At 39.6% G+C, this 15,785-nt stretch overlaps 1 protein-coding gene across 2 annotated transcripts in view; it reads right to left on the reverse strand.

Annotated features, from left to right (window-relative positions):
- Nucleotides 1-9,610: 9,610 nt before the first annotated feature.
- The window catches only part of BRMS1L (BRMS1 like transcriptional repressor), a 43,346-nt gene continuing 37,171 nt past the window's right edge, over nt 9,611-15,785 (reverse strand). The window contains exons 9-10 of one of the 2 annotated variants that reach the window (XM_079769712.1): nt 12,844-12,970; nt 9,611-11,180 (exon numbers count right to left, since the gene is read on the reverse strand). In XM_079769712.1, coding sequence (XP_079625838.1) covers nt 11,063-11,180; nt 12,844-12,970 — 245 coding nt within the window. In that variant the 3' untranslated portion in view covers nt 9,611-11,062. Of the gene's footprint in view, nt 11,181-12,843; nt 12,992-15,785 lie in introns of both variants that reach the window. The other variant, XM_079769711.1, reaches the window with a different exon arrangement.

Raw genomic sequence — 15,785 nt, forward strand, 5'->3', positions numbered from 1 at the left:
AAGATTACATACTGGAAGCTCCCAGAAAACTGTCCAGAATATGCTTAAGTAACTTTAGTCCAAAGAAGGTGCTAGAAAGGACTTACAGGATTTGGGCTTGTAGTGGGAGGTTTTGGGTTGTGCTCAAGGAAGTAGGGCTTTGCTCTGGATAGATTACTGTCAGGAAGTGGGGACAATTCCATGATTAGGTATCTTAATAAATCTTATTGACAAGGCAAAAGGAATGTATTGGTAAAGAAGCAGCAGTCATTCATATTAGTCAAAAAAGGGGGAGGTTTAGTATTCTTGTGCTTTGTAGACTGACCTTGTTTATCTACACTTAGGCAAGATTATGAGGTGGAAGTGTTTTTTTTTTTGTCTCACTCCCAACACAGTCACAGAGCGGCCTTGTTTGATGCTGCTGTTTTATGAGGTTGTTTATGTTCAACAGGAGAACATGAGGACAAGCAGCAAGTGCCAGGTGGTTCCTAGTTGTCAGGGACTGCTTCTCTCCTTTTTACATGTACATCTACAATTCTACCAATACCTTTATTTTTCATTCCTTGAATGGGTGATGTGATTATAAATGTTTATTATGATTTTTAAGATGGAAATCAACAGAATATGAAGTCCTGTGTCCCTAATAAATGTTGCAAGAGTCAGAAACCCAGATTTTAAAAAGTAGAAAAGGGGGACTTGAAACCTGTATGATGTTGTGAATCAATGTCACCCCATAAATTCAATAAAAAATTAGAAAAGGAGTAATTTACTAGAAGACCTCATGTCACATGAGGAAGATTGGTGTACAGGTGGACTATGAGTTAGCTGGAAGTAGGAGTTCAATGCCAAGAAATTATCTATCCATCTCTCTTCTCTTCAGCTGTGTCATCTTACTCCACAGGGCAGGAAACTTACTTGCCTATAATTCCCAAACTTTCTTGCCTTCCCAGTTTCAACATGAAAGGGAGACTGGTTATCTTTCCACAGCTGTAGCTGGAAAGATCCCAGGGAAGGTTTCTCCCTGGGACAGCTGAGTTTCATGCCCACCTAGTCTAAACAACTATAACCAAGATTGGTGGAGCAAGAGAGAAATGGATGCTCCCATTGGAACCACGTGGTTGGGAAAAGTATTTCCTGGAAAAAGTGGAACTGGAGTGCTAGTACTGGGTAGGTAAAAGAATTGAAGTCCAGCAGGAAGTTAAAAAAAAAAATCAGTTCTGGGTTTTAGAAATATAACATTTGCTATAGAGGGAAAAGATAAGAAGCAAGATTAGGCCATTATAATCATCCTGGTAAAATGTAGCAGGCGTCCTCAAACTACGGCCCGCGGGCCACATGCGGGTGTTTTTGCCGTTTTGTTTTTTTACTTCAAAATAAGATATGTGCAGTGTGCATAGGAATTTGTTCATGGTTTTTTTTAAACTATAGTCCGGCCCTCCAACGGTCTGAGGGACAGTGAACTGGCCCCCTGTTTAAAAAGTTTGAGGACCCCTGTACTAGAGGCTTGAACTAGGCAGCATCAGTGGGACTGGAGAAAAAAGTTTGATTACAGAGTTAAAATCTATAGGTTAATCTATTTAAAATTAAATAGATGTGAGGAGTCAAAATACATAAATAGCCCTTACATAGGATTTATCATGTAACAGGCACTGTGCTAAGCACATGGCATATATCAATTCCTCACCACAGCCTTATGAAGTACTAAGTATTATTCTTTCCATTCTCAGATGGGGATAGTGATGCACACAAAGGTTAAGAAATTTCCCAAGGTCATACAGCAGATAAATGGCAGAGTTCATACCCAGTTAGTCTTGCTCCAAAGTCCATGAGGTCCAGGAATTTAACCACCTGCCACAGCCTCTCCAAGGTCTGAGTTTGGAGGGATGGTAGTATGAATCAAGGGTGGGAACAAAAAAGGAGTACATGTGGGGTTGGGGGAGAGATATAAAGAAGAGCTAATCTTTGGTTTTGTGTGTTAATTTTTAAAAGTATAAGGAACAGATGGAAATGCTGAGCAGACAACCTGAAATATGTAACTGGTGTGAGAGTAGAGATTTAGATTTGCAACTGTCAGGCCACAGGTGGTAGCTGACATCAAAGAAGTGAGTGAAAACTTCTCAAAGGATTTGGGTGAGGACTTAGCATGCAGCCTGAAGCAAAACAAACAATTAAAGAGAAGGTGAAAGAATGATCCTGAAAATTAATGATCAGAATCATCTTTTCTGATGATAAGGAAAAAATAGACATCCTCAGTTACTGCTAGTGGTACAATTTATTTGCAGGAAGATTTGGCAATATCTAATAAAATATAAAATTCCCCTACCATTTGATCAAGCAATTCTTGAAATTTATGCCACAAATATGTTCTTTCCAATGGTCAAAGATGTACCATATTTTCCGGCGTATAAGACGACTTTTTAACCCAGGATAATCTTCTATACGCCCAGTTGTCCTATACACCGGAAAATATGGTATATATAAGAGTATTCACTTCAGCCTTGTGTGATAAGAAGAAAGAGAAGGAGGGAAGAAAGGAGAGAGAAAAGGAACCTAAATATTCCATCAATGTTGGGCTGATATTGCATACCATGGAATTACATGTGGCTATTCCATAAAAATGAAAACCACACAGTCCTTAGAAAGAATGAGGTTGCCCTGGCCAATCAAAGTGGTGTAGTGGATAATGTTATAATATAAACATATTATAGAAGTACATTGATAAAATATAACTTAATACCATGGACAAATAAAAAACTGCTGTAGTCAGTAATTGATACAGTGTCTGAAGTCTTATAAAAAAAAAAAAAAGTTTTGCCTGACCGGTGTGGCTCAGTGATTGAGCATTGACCTATGAACCAGGAGATCACAGTTCAATTCCCAGTCAGAGCACACACCCGGGATGTTTCTCTCTCATCAATGTTCCTATATCTCTCTTCCTCTCTCTCTAAAATCAATAAAAACATATTTTTAAAAAATAACTTTGCTACCCATCGATGTACTTAAGTATAAGGAAATCATAAATTCATCATCAAACAAGTGGAAGTACTATCTTTGCCATTAACAATGCCTTTTTTAAATTCTTTCACTAATAAATGTATTTATTTAAATACTAATAAATGAAATACGGTATTTTTTTCAACGTCCCTCTACTAGTAGATGTAGTGTAGCCTCTGCTTAAAGGCCTGGTCTCCTAAGCAGTTTAACAGAAACTATCATCTTGACTAGCAGAGGTGAAATGCTACCATGTGGCACTTCTCTCTTCAAGAGAATGCAACAGTCTCCTGACAAGGTCACCCACCTCAAACCTATATTAGATACCAAAAAAAAAAAGAAATTTTAAACACTGTTATTGCATAACTTATCCCCTTGAACTTCCTTTAATAACAAAATGTGTCTTTAAAAAGAATACATTTAGCTTCAAGTACAGGAACAAAGAAATTTTATACTTATAGTTGCTTTTTAGATAGATATAACACATTTTTTTTTCAGAAAGATTAGCAACTTGAGATAATCAGCTCAGCTTTAGCACTCTCAATATATAAATCCTGCCACAGGATTTTTGCCTCTCATACCTTCAGAAAAACATGACCAGAAAGTCCTAATCTATATATATAAAAGCCTAAGCGGCTGTTACAACTGAACGACCAGAACGACGGGAACAACTGGTCGGCCAGTCGCTATGACATGCACTGACCAACAGGAGGGCAGACGCTCAACGCAGGAGCTGCCCCTGGTGGTCAGTGCGCTCCCACAGCCAACCTCCCGCAGCCCCTCCCCCTGGCCGGCTGGCCCCAATAGGCACCGATTGGGGGGCCAGCTGGCCAACCTCCCAGGGTCCCTCCCCCTGGCTGGCCATCCCCCCAATAGGCCTCAATCGCCGGCCAGGCCGAGGGACCCCTCCCATGCACAAATTCATGCACCAGGCCTCTAGTATATGATCCTATCTAATAAAAGAGTAATATGCAAATGGACCATCACTCCAACACACAAGGTGGCTGCCCCCATATGGTCAAAGATGGCTGCCACAAGATGGCCAGCAGGGGAGGGCAGTTGGGAGGGACCAGGCCTGCAAGGGAGGGCAGTTGTGGGCAATCAAGCCTGCAGGGGAGGGCAGAGGAGGGAAGTTGGGGGCGACCGAGCCTGCAGGGAAGGGCAGTTGGGGGGGACCCAGGTCTGCAGGGGAGAGCAGTTGGGGGGGACCAGGCCTGCAGGGGAGGGAAGTTAGGGGCAAACAGGTTGGCAGGGGAGCAGTTAGGCATCAATCAGGCAGAAGCGGTTAGGGGCAATCAGGAAGGCAGGTAGGCGAGCAGTTGGGAGCCAGCAATTCCTGGATTGTGAGAGGGATGTCCGACTGCCCGTTTAGGCCCAATCCTACCAGGTAGGATCCTTCCTCCTGGTAGGATTGGGCCTAAACGGGCAGTCGGACATCCCTCGAGGGGTCCCAGATTGGAGAGGGTGCAGGCTGGGCTGAGGGACACACACCCCTGTGCACGAATTTTGTGCACCAGGCCTCTAGTAAATTTATAAAGAGTAATCACATCAGAATTCTTACATTTGTGTTCATTGTTTTAAATATGAACAATATTAAATGACTTTTCATTTATACATTAAACGAGAGGCCCGGTGCACAGATTTGTGTATCGGTGGAGTCCCTTGGCCTGGCCTGCGTCCTCTCGCAATCTGGGATCCCTCGGGGGATATCTGATAGCCAGTTTCAGACCGATCCCCACAGGCCTGATCCCCACAGGCCTAATCCCAATCCCTGCAGGCCTGATCCAGACAGGAGGGAGCCCAATCCCCACAGGCCCAATCCCTGCAGGCCCGATCCAGACAGGAGGAAGCCCGATCCTGTGCATTGAGCATCTGTCCCCGGTGGTCAGTGCACATCATAGCAACTCATCAACTGGTTGTTCGGTCATTTGGTTTATTAGGCTTTTATATATATAGATACGGTTCCTGGCACATGGCAAACACTCAAATTGTAAGTATTATTATCACTGGCTGCCCATGAGTCAGGGGCCACACTGGTCAATACACTGGCTAGAATAGCAAAGCAAATGGTTTAGAAAGAAGTTAGAGAGGGCTGTGGGCCAGGCCTGCACAGCACCTTAACAGAGGAGAGAGCTCAATCAATAGGCCACTAGGAAAAAACAAAGTGAACATTAAGAGTATAGCAGTGTGTCCAGCACAATACCAGGAAGCGGGTACCCTCACCAGAGGACAGGTGACTACTGGTTTCTCCAAAATAAAGAAATCTTCTTCTGGTGACAAGTTTGCTTTCACATTGATTTTCCTAGAAGGAATGTGCCAAATAGCAACTTGAAGAGTGTTCTCCTTCTCAGTTACGCTTCCCAACGTAAATTATTAAGTGGACACTCAGCTGTCATTTCAATCCCGTGAGTTGGTCTAACTTCCCCAGAGCTGTCACCTTGGGGCACGTATTAGTCTGCTTGGGCTGCCATAACGGGATGGCCTAACCCACAGAACTTATTTTCTCACAGTTGGAGGCTACCAGTCCAGAATCAAGGTGTCCAAAGCTTTGTTTCTTCTGAGGCCTCCCCCGTGGCTTGCGGATAGTTGCCTTCCTGCTGTATCCTCGCCTGGTCTTTCCTCTGATGTCCAAATTTCCTCTTCTTTATAAAGACATTAGTCAGATTGGATTAGGCCCCAACCTAACAGCTTCACTTTAACTTAATCACATCTCTAAAGGTACTATCGCCAAATACAGTCACATTGTAAGGTACCAAGGGTGATGGCTTTCACATATGAATGTGGAGACACAATTCAGCCCACAACAGGACATACATATAAAGTTCAAGTTTCTGGGCCTGTGAAGTAAAGGGCAAGACTCTGGGCCACAGTGAACAACAGGGGAAACTGCCTCAGGGAATTCCACTTGACACAAGAGCCACAATCCTTGTAGTTCATTCATAAAGACAATATAAGGAACATGCATTTTCTCTCCCCCGATTCTGAGCTTTTGTATTCTTTAAAAATATTTTAATTTCCTTATCTTCAGCAATTAAAATAGTGTACATTCCAAATTGGCAAGAGACTACATAAATCCTAACTACTATATTCATTTTTCCTACATCCATTTTCCTTACCTTATAACTTCATCTTAGTTCCATTTTAGTGTATAGGACTTACTGGGTCCAAAGAGAAAATCTTAGAAATGACAGCCAACATCCCTGTTCTTCTTTTTAAGTAACTATCAATGAGGTGTATGTACACGGCTCTGTCAGTGGTATTTGAGTTCTGAGTAACAATATGTATCTCAGAACAACTTTTATATGAGGGAGGCTGCAATAAAAAGTACTTAGTGCCCAGCCTACCAAAATGAACAGTGAGAAAGGGACAGAATGAGGAGTATACCAATGCTGTTTGTTAGTAATTATTAGCAATAAATTGGATTAGCTGTGATTGGATTTTTAAATGGGAGATTGTAGGAAGGGGTGAACTGAACATGAAATACTGGGAGCTGTGACAGGAAAGGCCCTTAAAATGATCCTGATCTAAACATAATAGCAGCAACAGCAGCTACATCACACTTCACAGATTCTAACAATTCCGCTAGACCTTTTCACTAGAAGTCTAACAGCAAACTGCCAATAACAAAATATATTATAGCCCTAACTGGTTTGGCTCAGTGGATAGAGCGTTGGCCTGTGGACTGAAGGGTCCCAGGTTCGATTCCAGTCAAGGGCATGTACCTTGGGTGCAGGCACATTCCCAGTGGGAGGTGTGCAGGAGGCAGCTGATGGATGTTTCTAACTCTCTATCCCTCTCCCTTCCTCTCTGTAAAAAAAAAATCAATAAAATATATTTAAAGATATATATACTCTATCTAATAAAAGAGTAATATGCAAATTAACCGTCACTCCACAACAAAAATGGCGGCGCCCATAGCCACAAGATGGCAGCGCCCAGTCCTCTCAGCCCTGCCGGAGTCCCCCAGTCTCAGGGAGGGCTGCTGCTGAGAGCCTGCAGAGTAAGCAGCCAGGCGGAATGCTGCCCAGAGGCCTGCCTGACCCTTTATTAAAAACAAAAACAAATTCACTCCCACAGCCCGATCCCCTGCCAGCTTCGGCAGCCTGGGCTGGGGTTTCAGCCTGGAAGGGGTACGCACCACCCCCATGGCATGATCCCCTGCCAGCGGCGGCAGCCTGGGGTCTCAACCACTGAGTCACACCAGCCAGGCAGATATGGAGGAATCTTAAATGTTTCTTTTAAAAATATATATTTTTTATTGATTTTTTTACAGAGAGGAAGGGAAAGGGATAGAGAGCTAGAAATGTCTATGAGAGAGAAACATCGATCAGCTGCCTCCTGCACACTCCCCACTGGGTATGTGCCCCCAACCAAGGTACATGCCCTTGACAAGAATCAAACCTGGGACCCTTGAGTCTGCAGGCCGATGCTCCATCCACCTAGCCAAACCAGTTAGGGCTGTCCAATATGTTAAAGAAAAAACCCTATCTAATAAAGAGGGAATATGCATGGGGAGGGCATTTAGGGGTGACCGGATTGTCAGGGGAGGGCAGTTGGGGACAATCGGGCTAGCAGGGGAGCAGTTAGGCATTGATCAGGCTGGCAGGGGAGTGGTTAGGGGGAGATCAGGCTGGCAGGCAGAAGTGGTTAGGGGCAATCAGGCAGGCAGGCGAGCAGTTGGAAGCCAGCAGTCCTGGATTGTGAAAGGGATGTCCGACTGCCTGATTAGGGATCGGGCCTAAACAGTCAGTCGGACATCCCTCGAGGGGTCCAATTGGAGAGGGTGCAGGTTGGGCTGAGGGACACACACACCCGTGCATGAATTTCATGCACCGGGCCTCTAGTATATATATATTCTATAGTCGTAGTGAGCATAAGCTTACACAAATCAGTATCAATATTATGAAATAGGTATATATAAATATTAAAGTTTTGAAAGTAAATATGTTAAATCATAGTCAGTTTTTAAAATAAAAACTCCCTTTCTAGAAGGTCTGTGAAAGTTGTAGGTTTGTGAATAGAAATCTTGAGGGAGAATTATATGGTTAAGCTGAATAATGGATTTAATTAGGTCAATGAATTTAAATATCAAAAGTAAGTTAATACAGAGTTGGAAATTGGTTCTTTTTCCACTCTATTAGAAGACAAGGATTTTCCTGTATTTCTATAACCATGTCACTTCTGCTGATGCATTTGCAAATGTGTTATGTATTTAGAAAAAGCCACGGGAAGAACTCTGACTTATTCTAAATTACAGATTTCTAAAAATAAACTTTCAAATCATACCTTTAAACTGGACGAGATGTATAAAACTCTAAGGAATAACGGAATTGACGCTTCATCCCATGCCCCAAATCCTGGTTTTGGAGGTCTCATAATCAGTCCCCAGGATGCAATAATTCCGAACCAAGGGGATGATGCTTCTGGCCCATCTCTGCTTTAGAAGAATCAGCTAACAATTTCTCTGTTCGTCTTGGATCCCATTCCCTTGTTGCCCTTAGATCAGGCAGGGAGAGACTTCCATACTCTACACAGGCAGGGACCATGACCTTCATCAGCAGGAAACAGTTACTGAAGCCAGACTGTCCTCCCTCATCATCTCTAAAATATTTCAGTGAAGTATCTGAGGAGGTAATGAGACAGGTAAGTCAGGACAAGTGGAATAGGGAAACTGAGACAGATAGTTAAACAGCCAAGCAGTTTATAGCCATCTAGTAAATTGCAAAATCCTATCTTCCCTAACCAAAGACACTTGAGAGTCAATGATTTACACTTCTCCTCCCCAACCAGAAGGAGGAAAAGTGTAAATCATCCTACTCCTGAAGACAGGTAGCAGAAATCCCATTAGTGCCTTTTGTGCCAACCACACCCAAGGATGGATGAAGTCAGGAGAATATCGTTTTGGTGCATCAGCAAAAAGCTGATGAGATTTTATTGAGATCCTCGTCTAAGACCTCCTCTACAATCCCTACCTTTAGAAAACAGGTAAGAACCCTCAAGAGAAAGGCCCAGCGTGGGCTCTCTCAGGAGCACGCCCATGCCTTTTTTTCCTCTCAGGCATGCATCTTTACTTTTCTCTCCTAACAAACCTAAGGGTCCCTAGGAGACTTGCGACCAGCAGAGCAACGAGCAGCACCAGCTAGTCCCGAGCTAACCCCCGGGAGCTGTCTCCAAGGCCCCCTTTTCTCTCGATTCCCAGTCCGCGAAAAGCAGCCCCAGCATGGCTTAGTTCTTCCCTCCAACCTTTCCAGACACCAGAGCAGAGCACCGCCTAGGCTCTGTTGCCTCTTTTACCCTAAGCCCTTCCTTTGTTTCACCGTCCCTAGCTTTAATAAACATACTCTCAAAATTAATAAATAAATTAATTAATTAATATCAAAACTTTCTATTTAGAATTTCAGAACTTATACAGTATGCTTTTATTAAAGTAAAACACATGCATATTTTAAAATTAAGTATAAGTTAGCTATCTTATGTGTCTAAATATGCCCCAATAGAGGTTGAATTGTGCTTTAGGGAAGCAAAAACATTTGTTCAACACTCTGTATCTATTAATATAAATTGGCTCAAATCCTTCTTAGAAGTAGACAGATTATAAATAATAAAGAACTTATACACAAGTAATTCAAGACACTACAAATGACACTCAAACACATCTTTTTATTATATACTAAATTTAAAAATACAAATCTTATTAAAAATGCTTATGAAATATTGTATACATAAGTACTGTCAAATACTATCAGATTACGACATTATGTACATTTGCCACAGTTAATTAGAAACAGAACAAAGTACATAACTTTACTGATAATGAATTTCAGATGTCAAATATTTTAACATTTGGCAACTGTGAAGTAGTGATCCACACAGGAAGCTGTTTGCAGAGGTAAAATAGTAAGAAAACAAACGGAATAATGCAGATATTCCTGCCCTAAGTGTTAATAAGTAGATCTCTTCCTCATCCTCTTAAGTCTCACTATAACAGACATTAAAGTGCACAAGACCACCAGGAATACTTGATTTGGTTGTACCCTAATATACACTACAGCCAACCGTGCTGCCATATTGAGGGTTTCGATTATTTGTACTGTTCCTGAGGCTTTAGAAATTAATTTTGAATGTGGCTAAGAGAAGAGAGGCCAATACTTTCTAAATTGCACCAAGTGCCCTTAAAGTATAGAATTTAGTAGAAGTGTAGATAAAATTTCTAATTTGAGAATTCAGGGAAATTACCCCTGTCTATTTTGCCCTAGGAATAAAATTAGTAAAAGGAACTACTTTTACCTCTGGAAAATGCTTACTAAAAATCTGTTTTGAAGATCAGAATGCACAGCAAGCACCACAATACTGTCAGTTACTGTCCACCACTTATGCTGCAGCATAAACACCTGCTCTCTAAAGGCTCACGAGAAATACACATAGAAGCATGTTATTACTTGACACTAATTTTACTAATTAACATTAAGTATCATTTGTAAAAATAGGTCACCACCATACAATCAAAGAAGACGAGAAGGAAAGCTACTAGTCTACAAAAGTGCTCCTTTTAGCTGTCAAACCCAATAGCTTAATTTTGGGTAAAAAAGATTGTAAAGTAAGGCCATCAGTTCTAAACAAGCTGATAATGCCATATATACATACATAAATATGATTAATTTCAATCCTGATTAAACGCTAATATACTAGTACAAACCATTTATAGGAAACGTTTTATGATGCTTATTTACAAACACATAATGAGTGACAAAGATATGGAAAATTTTTAAAAATGCAGATAAAATTAGCCATTTAGCAACACAGTTCACTAAACACAGATCTGCATAAAAACGTTTAATAAGAAACCCCTACCATATACACCTATTGGTCATTGGACCGAAAAGGTAAATAAATGTAATGATCACAATTAAACATTTTTTCTGTCTCTTTTAATAACATATCAATATGAGGTCTACTTAGAATACTACCTACAAATACACAGTCTCTCATGATTCAGCGAGAATATTGAAGTCATTGAATACATTTTTACTCCCATGGCACATCACATTTGGTAACACTAATAAGGTAGATTTAGATAACACTTAAATCATGATTATGAATGTTTAATTGAATATTTTCCTTTCTGTAGCTGTGAAATGTAAAGCTTAGATTTGCTTCCATCAGGCCTCTTAAACCAAACTTCATCATGGTTAATTGTTGTAATTACGGCACTAAAAAGGATTGGGGGGAAAAAAAGGAATGAATGAATGAATCACAATATTCTTCCTCTACTCGTTTCCAAGTACTAGCTATAAAATCAAAATAACAGGACGACAAGAATAGATTCAGGTACACAATTAATTGCCTTTTACCAGAATACTGACAATCATCTGTCATTTTGTCAAAATAGCATATTTAGCAACACCTAATAGATCATTTTCTTTCTTTTTCTAATAGTTGGTGAGATTTATTATTAGAACTATTAAATAAATATACATTGTTCCTATTCAATCCCCACCTTACCCCTCCACACCCTCCCCAAAAAAACAACAAAAAACAGAGTGGAACTAAAACCACTACTTATATGGTATTACACCTCCAATTCATATCAGTCTTGGCTGTAGAAAATCTTTTTAAATGCTAATCCCTAATTCCCAGTGTAGAGCCCCTGTGGTAATTGTACAGATTTTTTTGGACACTACTCATGCCAATATAGAAATCCTTTTAAAAATAGATTTTTGTTTGTCTCCTCTGCTATTTCATCTTTTTAAACCACATTTATACTCAGTAATAGTAAATGTTTCCAAAGTAATAAGAGAAAGCCAAGAATCCAGGGGTATCGTCTAGTAACCTAGTAATCAGCTTAATGAGCTTCTGAGAGAAGTTTCTATACATAATGTTCCTGGTATCCTAAAAATTTAAAGATGAAATTACAATCCAATTAAAACCACTGTATCTGGAAAATGAACATTCTATACTAAATGCAAGTTGAATATTCTATACCAGTGATGGCAAACCTATGACACGCGTGTCAGCACTGACACGCGTAGCCATTTCTGATGACACGCGGCCGCTGAGGCGGCTGCATGCCGAGGATGAAACATTTGCTGCTCCTGAGGATCAAACATTTGCGAAATAATGTTTTTTCCTCAAAGTGACACACTACCCGAGTTATGCTCAGTTTTTTGGCGAAGTTTGACACACCAAGCTCAAAAGGTTGCCCATCACTGTTCTATACTTTACTTACCACTGAAATCTAGAAAGATATTTTCTTAATGTTAGATGGTTACTACTCTGAGAATTATATCTTTAACTACTGAAGGAATTAAAGCAGTAATTAGTATTAATATTTTTCAAAGGCCACAACCAGATAAAACTTAGAAGGCTATATAAGTAATTATATAAACTTTATTTAAGCCTAGACAGATTAAGTATTTTAAAATACTATTTTCAGTTTTCAAGTTATACTTTAATTACTGTTACTCTTAAAGTTTTCATGAGTTTTCCATTCCTTTCCTACTTTAATTGGTCCAAATTCTTCTTATCCAAAATACTGTCACACCAAGAAGAAAGGGGAGGACTGATAGGTCCACACATGTGGAAGTACACTGTCAAATTCACAATTCTCTGACTTAAAGGTCATCTACTATAAGAATTAACAAATAGCATCCCTCACCTAACTAAATAATTACAAGATTTCCACTTGTGCTAATGCTTGTGTTCATGTACTATGCAACTCTTGTATATAAAGAGTAACACTGGTGTACACACGTTAATCAAATCATATGTTAAGAGAAAGAAAGGATCCACAGGCAACTAATTATGAATATACTATGGAGGCAGCAAATATTTATTATCAATGTTGTAAACACTGAAATGATAAAGGCGTTTTACCTTGTAGGACATTCATCTTTTTTGTCAATACATATTGTCTGTCCACGTATATACCATTCACCATCGTAATATAATCTTCCCTCCTCAGATCTAGCACTGTGCAGATGTTTTTCCAGTTTCACAGGTGCTAAAGGGATCAGTTCAAAAACTGTTATATTAATAAGACACTGTCAGAACAAAAGTGCAGAACATTAAGAATTAACACCAACCATGCATATATGTGAAAAAAACACTAAAAATGTTTCTTATATAACCTAAATCTAATAGAAATAAGAAAATTTAATTTCTTACTTTTTAAATATAATTCACAAAATTTTCAGTATAAGTATTAAACAAAGCTAAATAATGTACACTAAACCATCGATTAACTAGGCAAGTGCCAGAAGGGAAAGCAGGACACTATCAATTACTAAGGCCAATTTTAAATACAAGTTAAAATATCAATTGCCATGTTTCCATTGAAAATTATATTTTTCATATTTTCTCCCCAGCAGCTGTCTGACAATTCCAAAGAAAAGGAGTTTACTAGATATTCCAAGAGTTCCCCGGGCCTTTGATCCTAAAAGGGAAATGTCCTAAGTAGAACTTCCTTTATTTTTTATGTCCTAGAAATGATTTGGCATTAATCAGGTAAACTCATGCAGAGAAAAATGTTCTTTACAAAAGAACACTGTCAAGAGTATAATATGAAGTAGACACTTCTTTATCATTTAAATGTCACCCCCTCAGAAAAGTCTTCTCCAACCACCCTAGCTCCTCAGTTAATCTTCATCACAACATTATATTTCCTTCATAGCAATTATTACAATTTGTCATTATGTTGTTAATTATTTATTTTCATATATATTATTCTTCCTCCCCCAACAAATTCCTGGGGGTCCTTCTCTTGTATCATTGTATTCCCAGAGTCTCAAGTAGTGCCTGATATGCAGAAGGTGTTCAATAAGTATTCATTCACTCACTCATTCATTCGTTTGTTCATTCATTCATTCATTCATTCATTCATTCAACAAAATGTTTTCTAAGCACTGTGACTAAAAGAAATATGATTCTGACCTTTGTTGAGCTTACAATCCTGTCAGGAGACAGATAAACATGTAAACAATAAATAAAAAATTACAAATTGTGGTAAGTGCCATGAAGAAAACAAGCAGGGCACAATGCTACAGACAACAGAAATGGGGAGGAGACACAAGCAATAGTATAGTAAGATCCTCTAAGGAATTCATGACTCAAAATGCCAGATGGGAGTGGCAAGAAATATTCAAAGTGATGATCAGCAAGAACCTACAACCAAGATTACTCTACCCAGCAAAGCTATCATTCAGAATTGAAGGTCAGACGAAGAGCTTCACAGACAAGAAAAAGCTAAAGGAGTTCATCACCACCAAACCAGGATTACATGAAATGCTGAAGGGTATTCTTTAAGAAGAGGAAGAAGAAAAAAAAGGTAAAGGTAAAAATTATGAACAACAAAAAGACATCAAATACATACCTAAACAAGTGAATCTAAAAATCAAGTGAATAAAAAATCTGAAGAACAGAATGGACTGGTGAATACAACAGAATCAGGGACATAGAAAGGGAGTGGACTGACAATTCTCAGGGGCGAGGGGCTCTGAGGGGTGCGGGAAGAGACTGGACAAAAATCTTACAACTATGGATGAAGACAGTGGCGGGGGGTAAGGGCATGGGGGGGGGGGAATCAGGTGGAGGGGAGCTATGGGGGGGAGGGGAAAGAGGAACGCCTGTAATAATCTGAATAAAGATTTATTTAAAAAAAATGTTAACCTAGAGAGTTACCCTGCCAGTTAATTTCTAAGGGAAGCATTTTAGTATAGTATTGCCACAATTTCATGACCTAATAATAAAGTTTAAAGATTAATCCTTGGGTTAAATATAAAATAGAATTTGCGCTCTTATAGATTATTTCATCTGTTGTAATGTACTTTTTAGTATTTAAAACATATATTTTAAAAACCTAGCTTCACTGTTCTTAGAAGAATTAGAAATTTCACATACAGTGAAAGAAGGCACGAAAGAGAGTTATCCTAGACAACAATGTCCATCACTACTTTGGCAGTGATTTTTTTTAAGTAATTTATTTGTGTTTTATTAATATGACTTTAAATGTAAATGTGGTAAATAATGTACAATAACATAATAGCATTTTTTTTCCTTAACAACTTAGGTTTCCCCGGGAGTTAAAACACTGCTTCTTGGGGGTATTGGTATGATATGCTGATTGCTTAATTTTTTATAATGTACCTATCACTAATTCATGTCCAGACTCTCCATAAGAAATATGTGAATCACTGTGTTATACACTCAAACATGTGAGGCAATCTATATTTATTTGTGTGTTGTTGTTTTTCTTGAAAACACCTCTCCTGAAGGAATCTACAAAAAGCTGGCATCTTGCCATGATCAGGGCTTGTTGCAAAGTGACACTCTGGGATCCCCTTTCACAACCACGAGAATGTCCTCCGACTCATGTGTGCTGAATCTCCTGCTTCCTGGCTGTCACATATTCCTCTATTTTCTCCTTTGCTTGGTAAAACATCCTGATTCAGAGAGCCAACTGGACTTTGATCTGAGAAAGCTGAAAATGAAGAGAAACTACTAGGCACTGCCTGAGTTCCAAGGAATCATAATAAACACTGACAATTTAAACATTTCGCTGGGTGCAGACACAGGTGAGCTGGTCCTCTGCTCAGGGCCTCACGAGGCTGCACTGCGGGTGCTGGTCAGGGCTGGAGGCCCTGGGTCCTCTTCGAGGCACATGGTTGTTGTTGGAACTCATTTCTTGTGGTTGCTGGACTCAGACCTCAACTCGGCAGTGATTTTCAGACTTTTAAAAAAAGTCAAAAAAGTGTAATTGGATATAAATTTTACTAAGGTATATCAGATGTGTAAATCTTAGTGGTGTGTAAATTTTTCTG

This window comes from Cnephaeus nilssonii, assembly GCF_951640355.1.
Source record: "Cnephaeus nilssonii genome assembly, chromosome: 4".
In the NCBI taxonomy this organism is placed as follows: Eukaryota; Metazoa; Chordata; class Mammalia; order Chiroptera; family Vespertilionidae; genus Cnephaeus; species Cnephaeus nilssonii.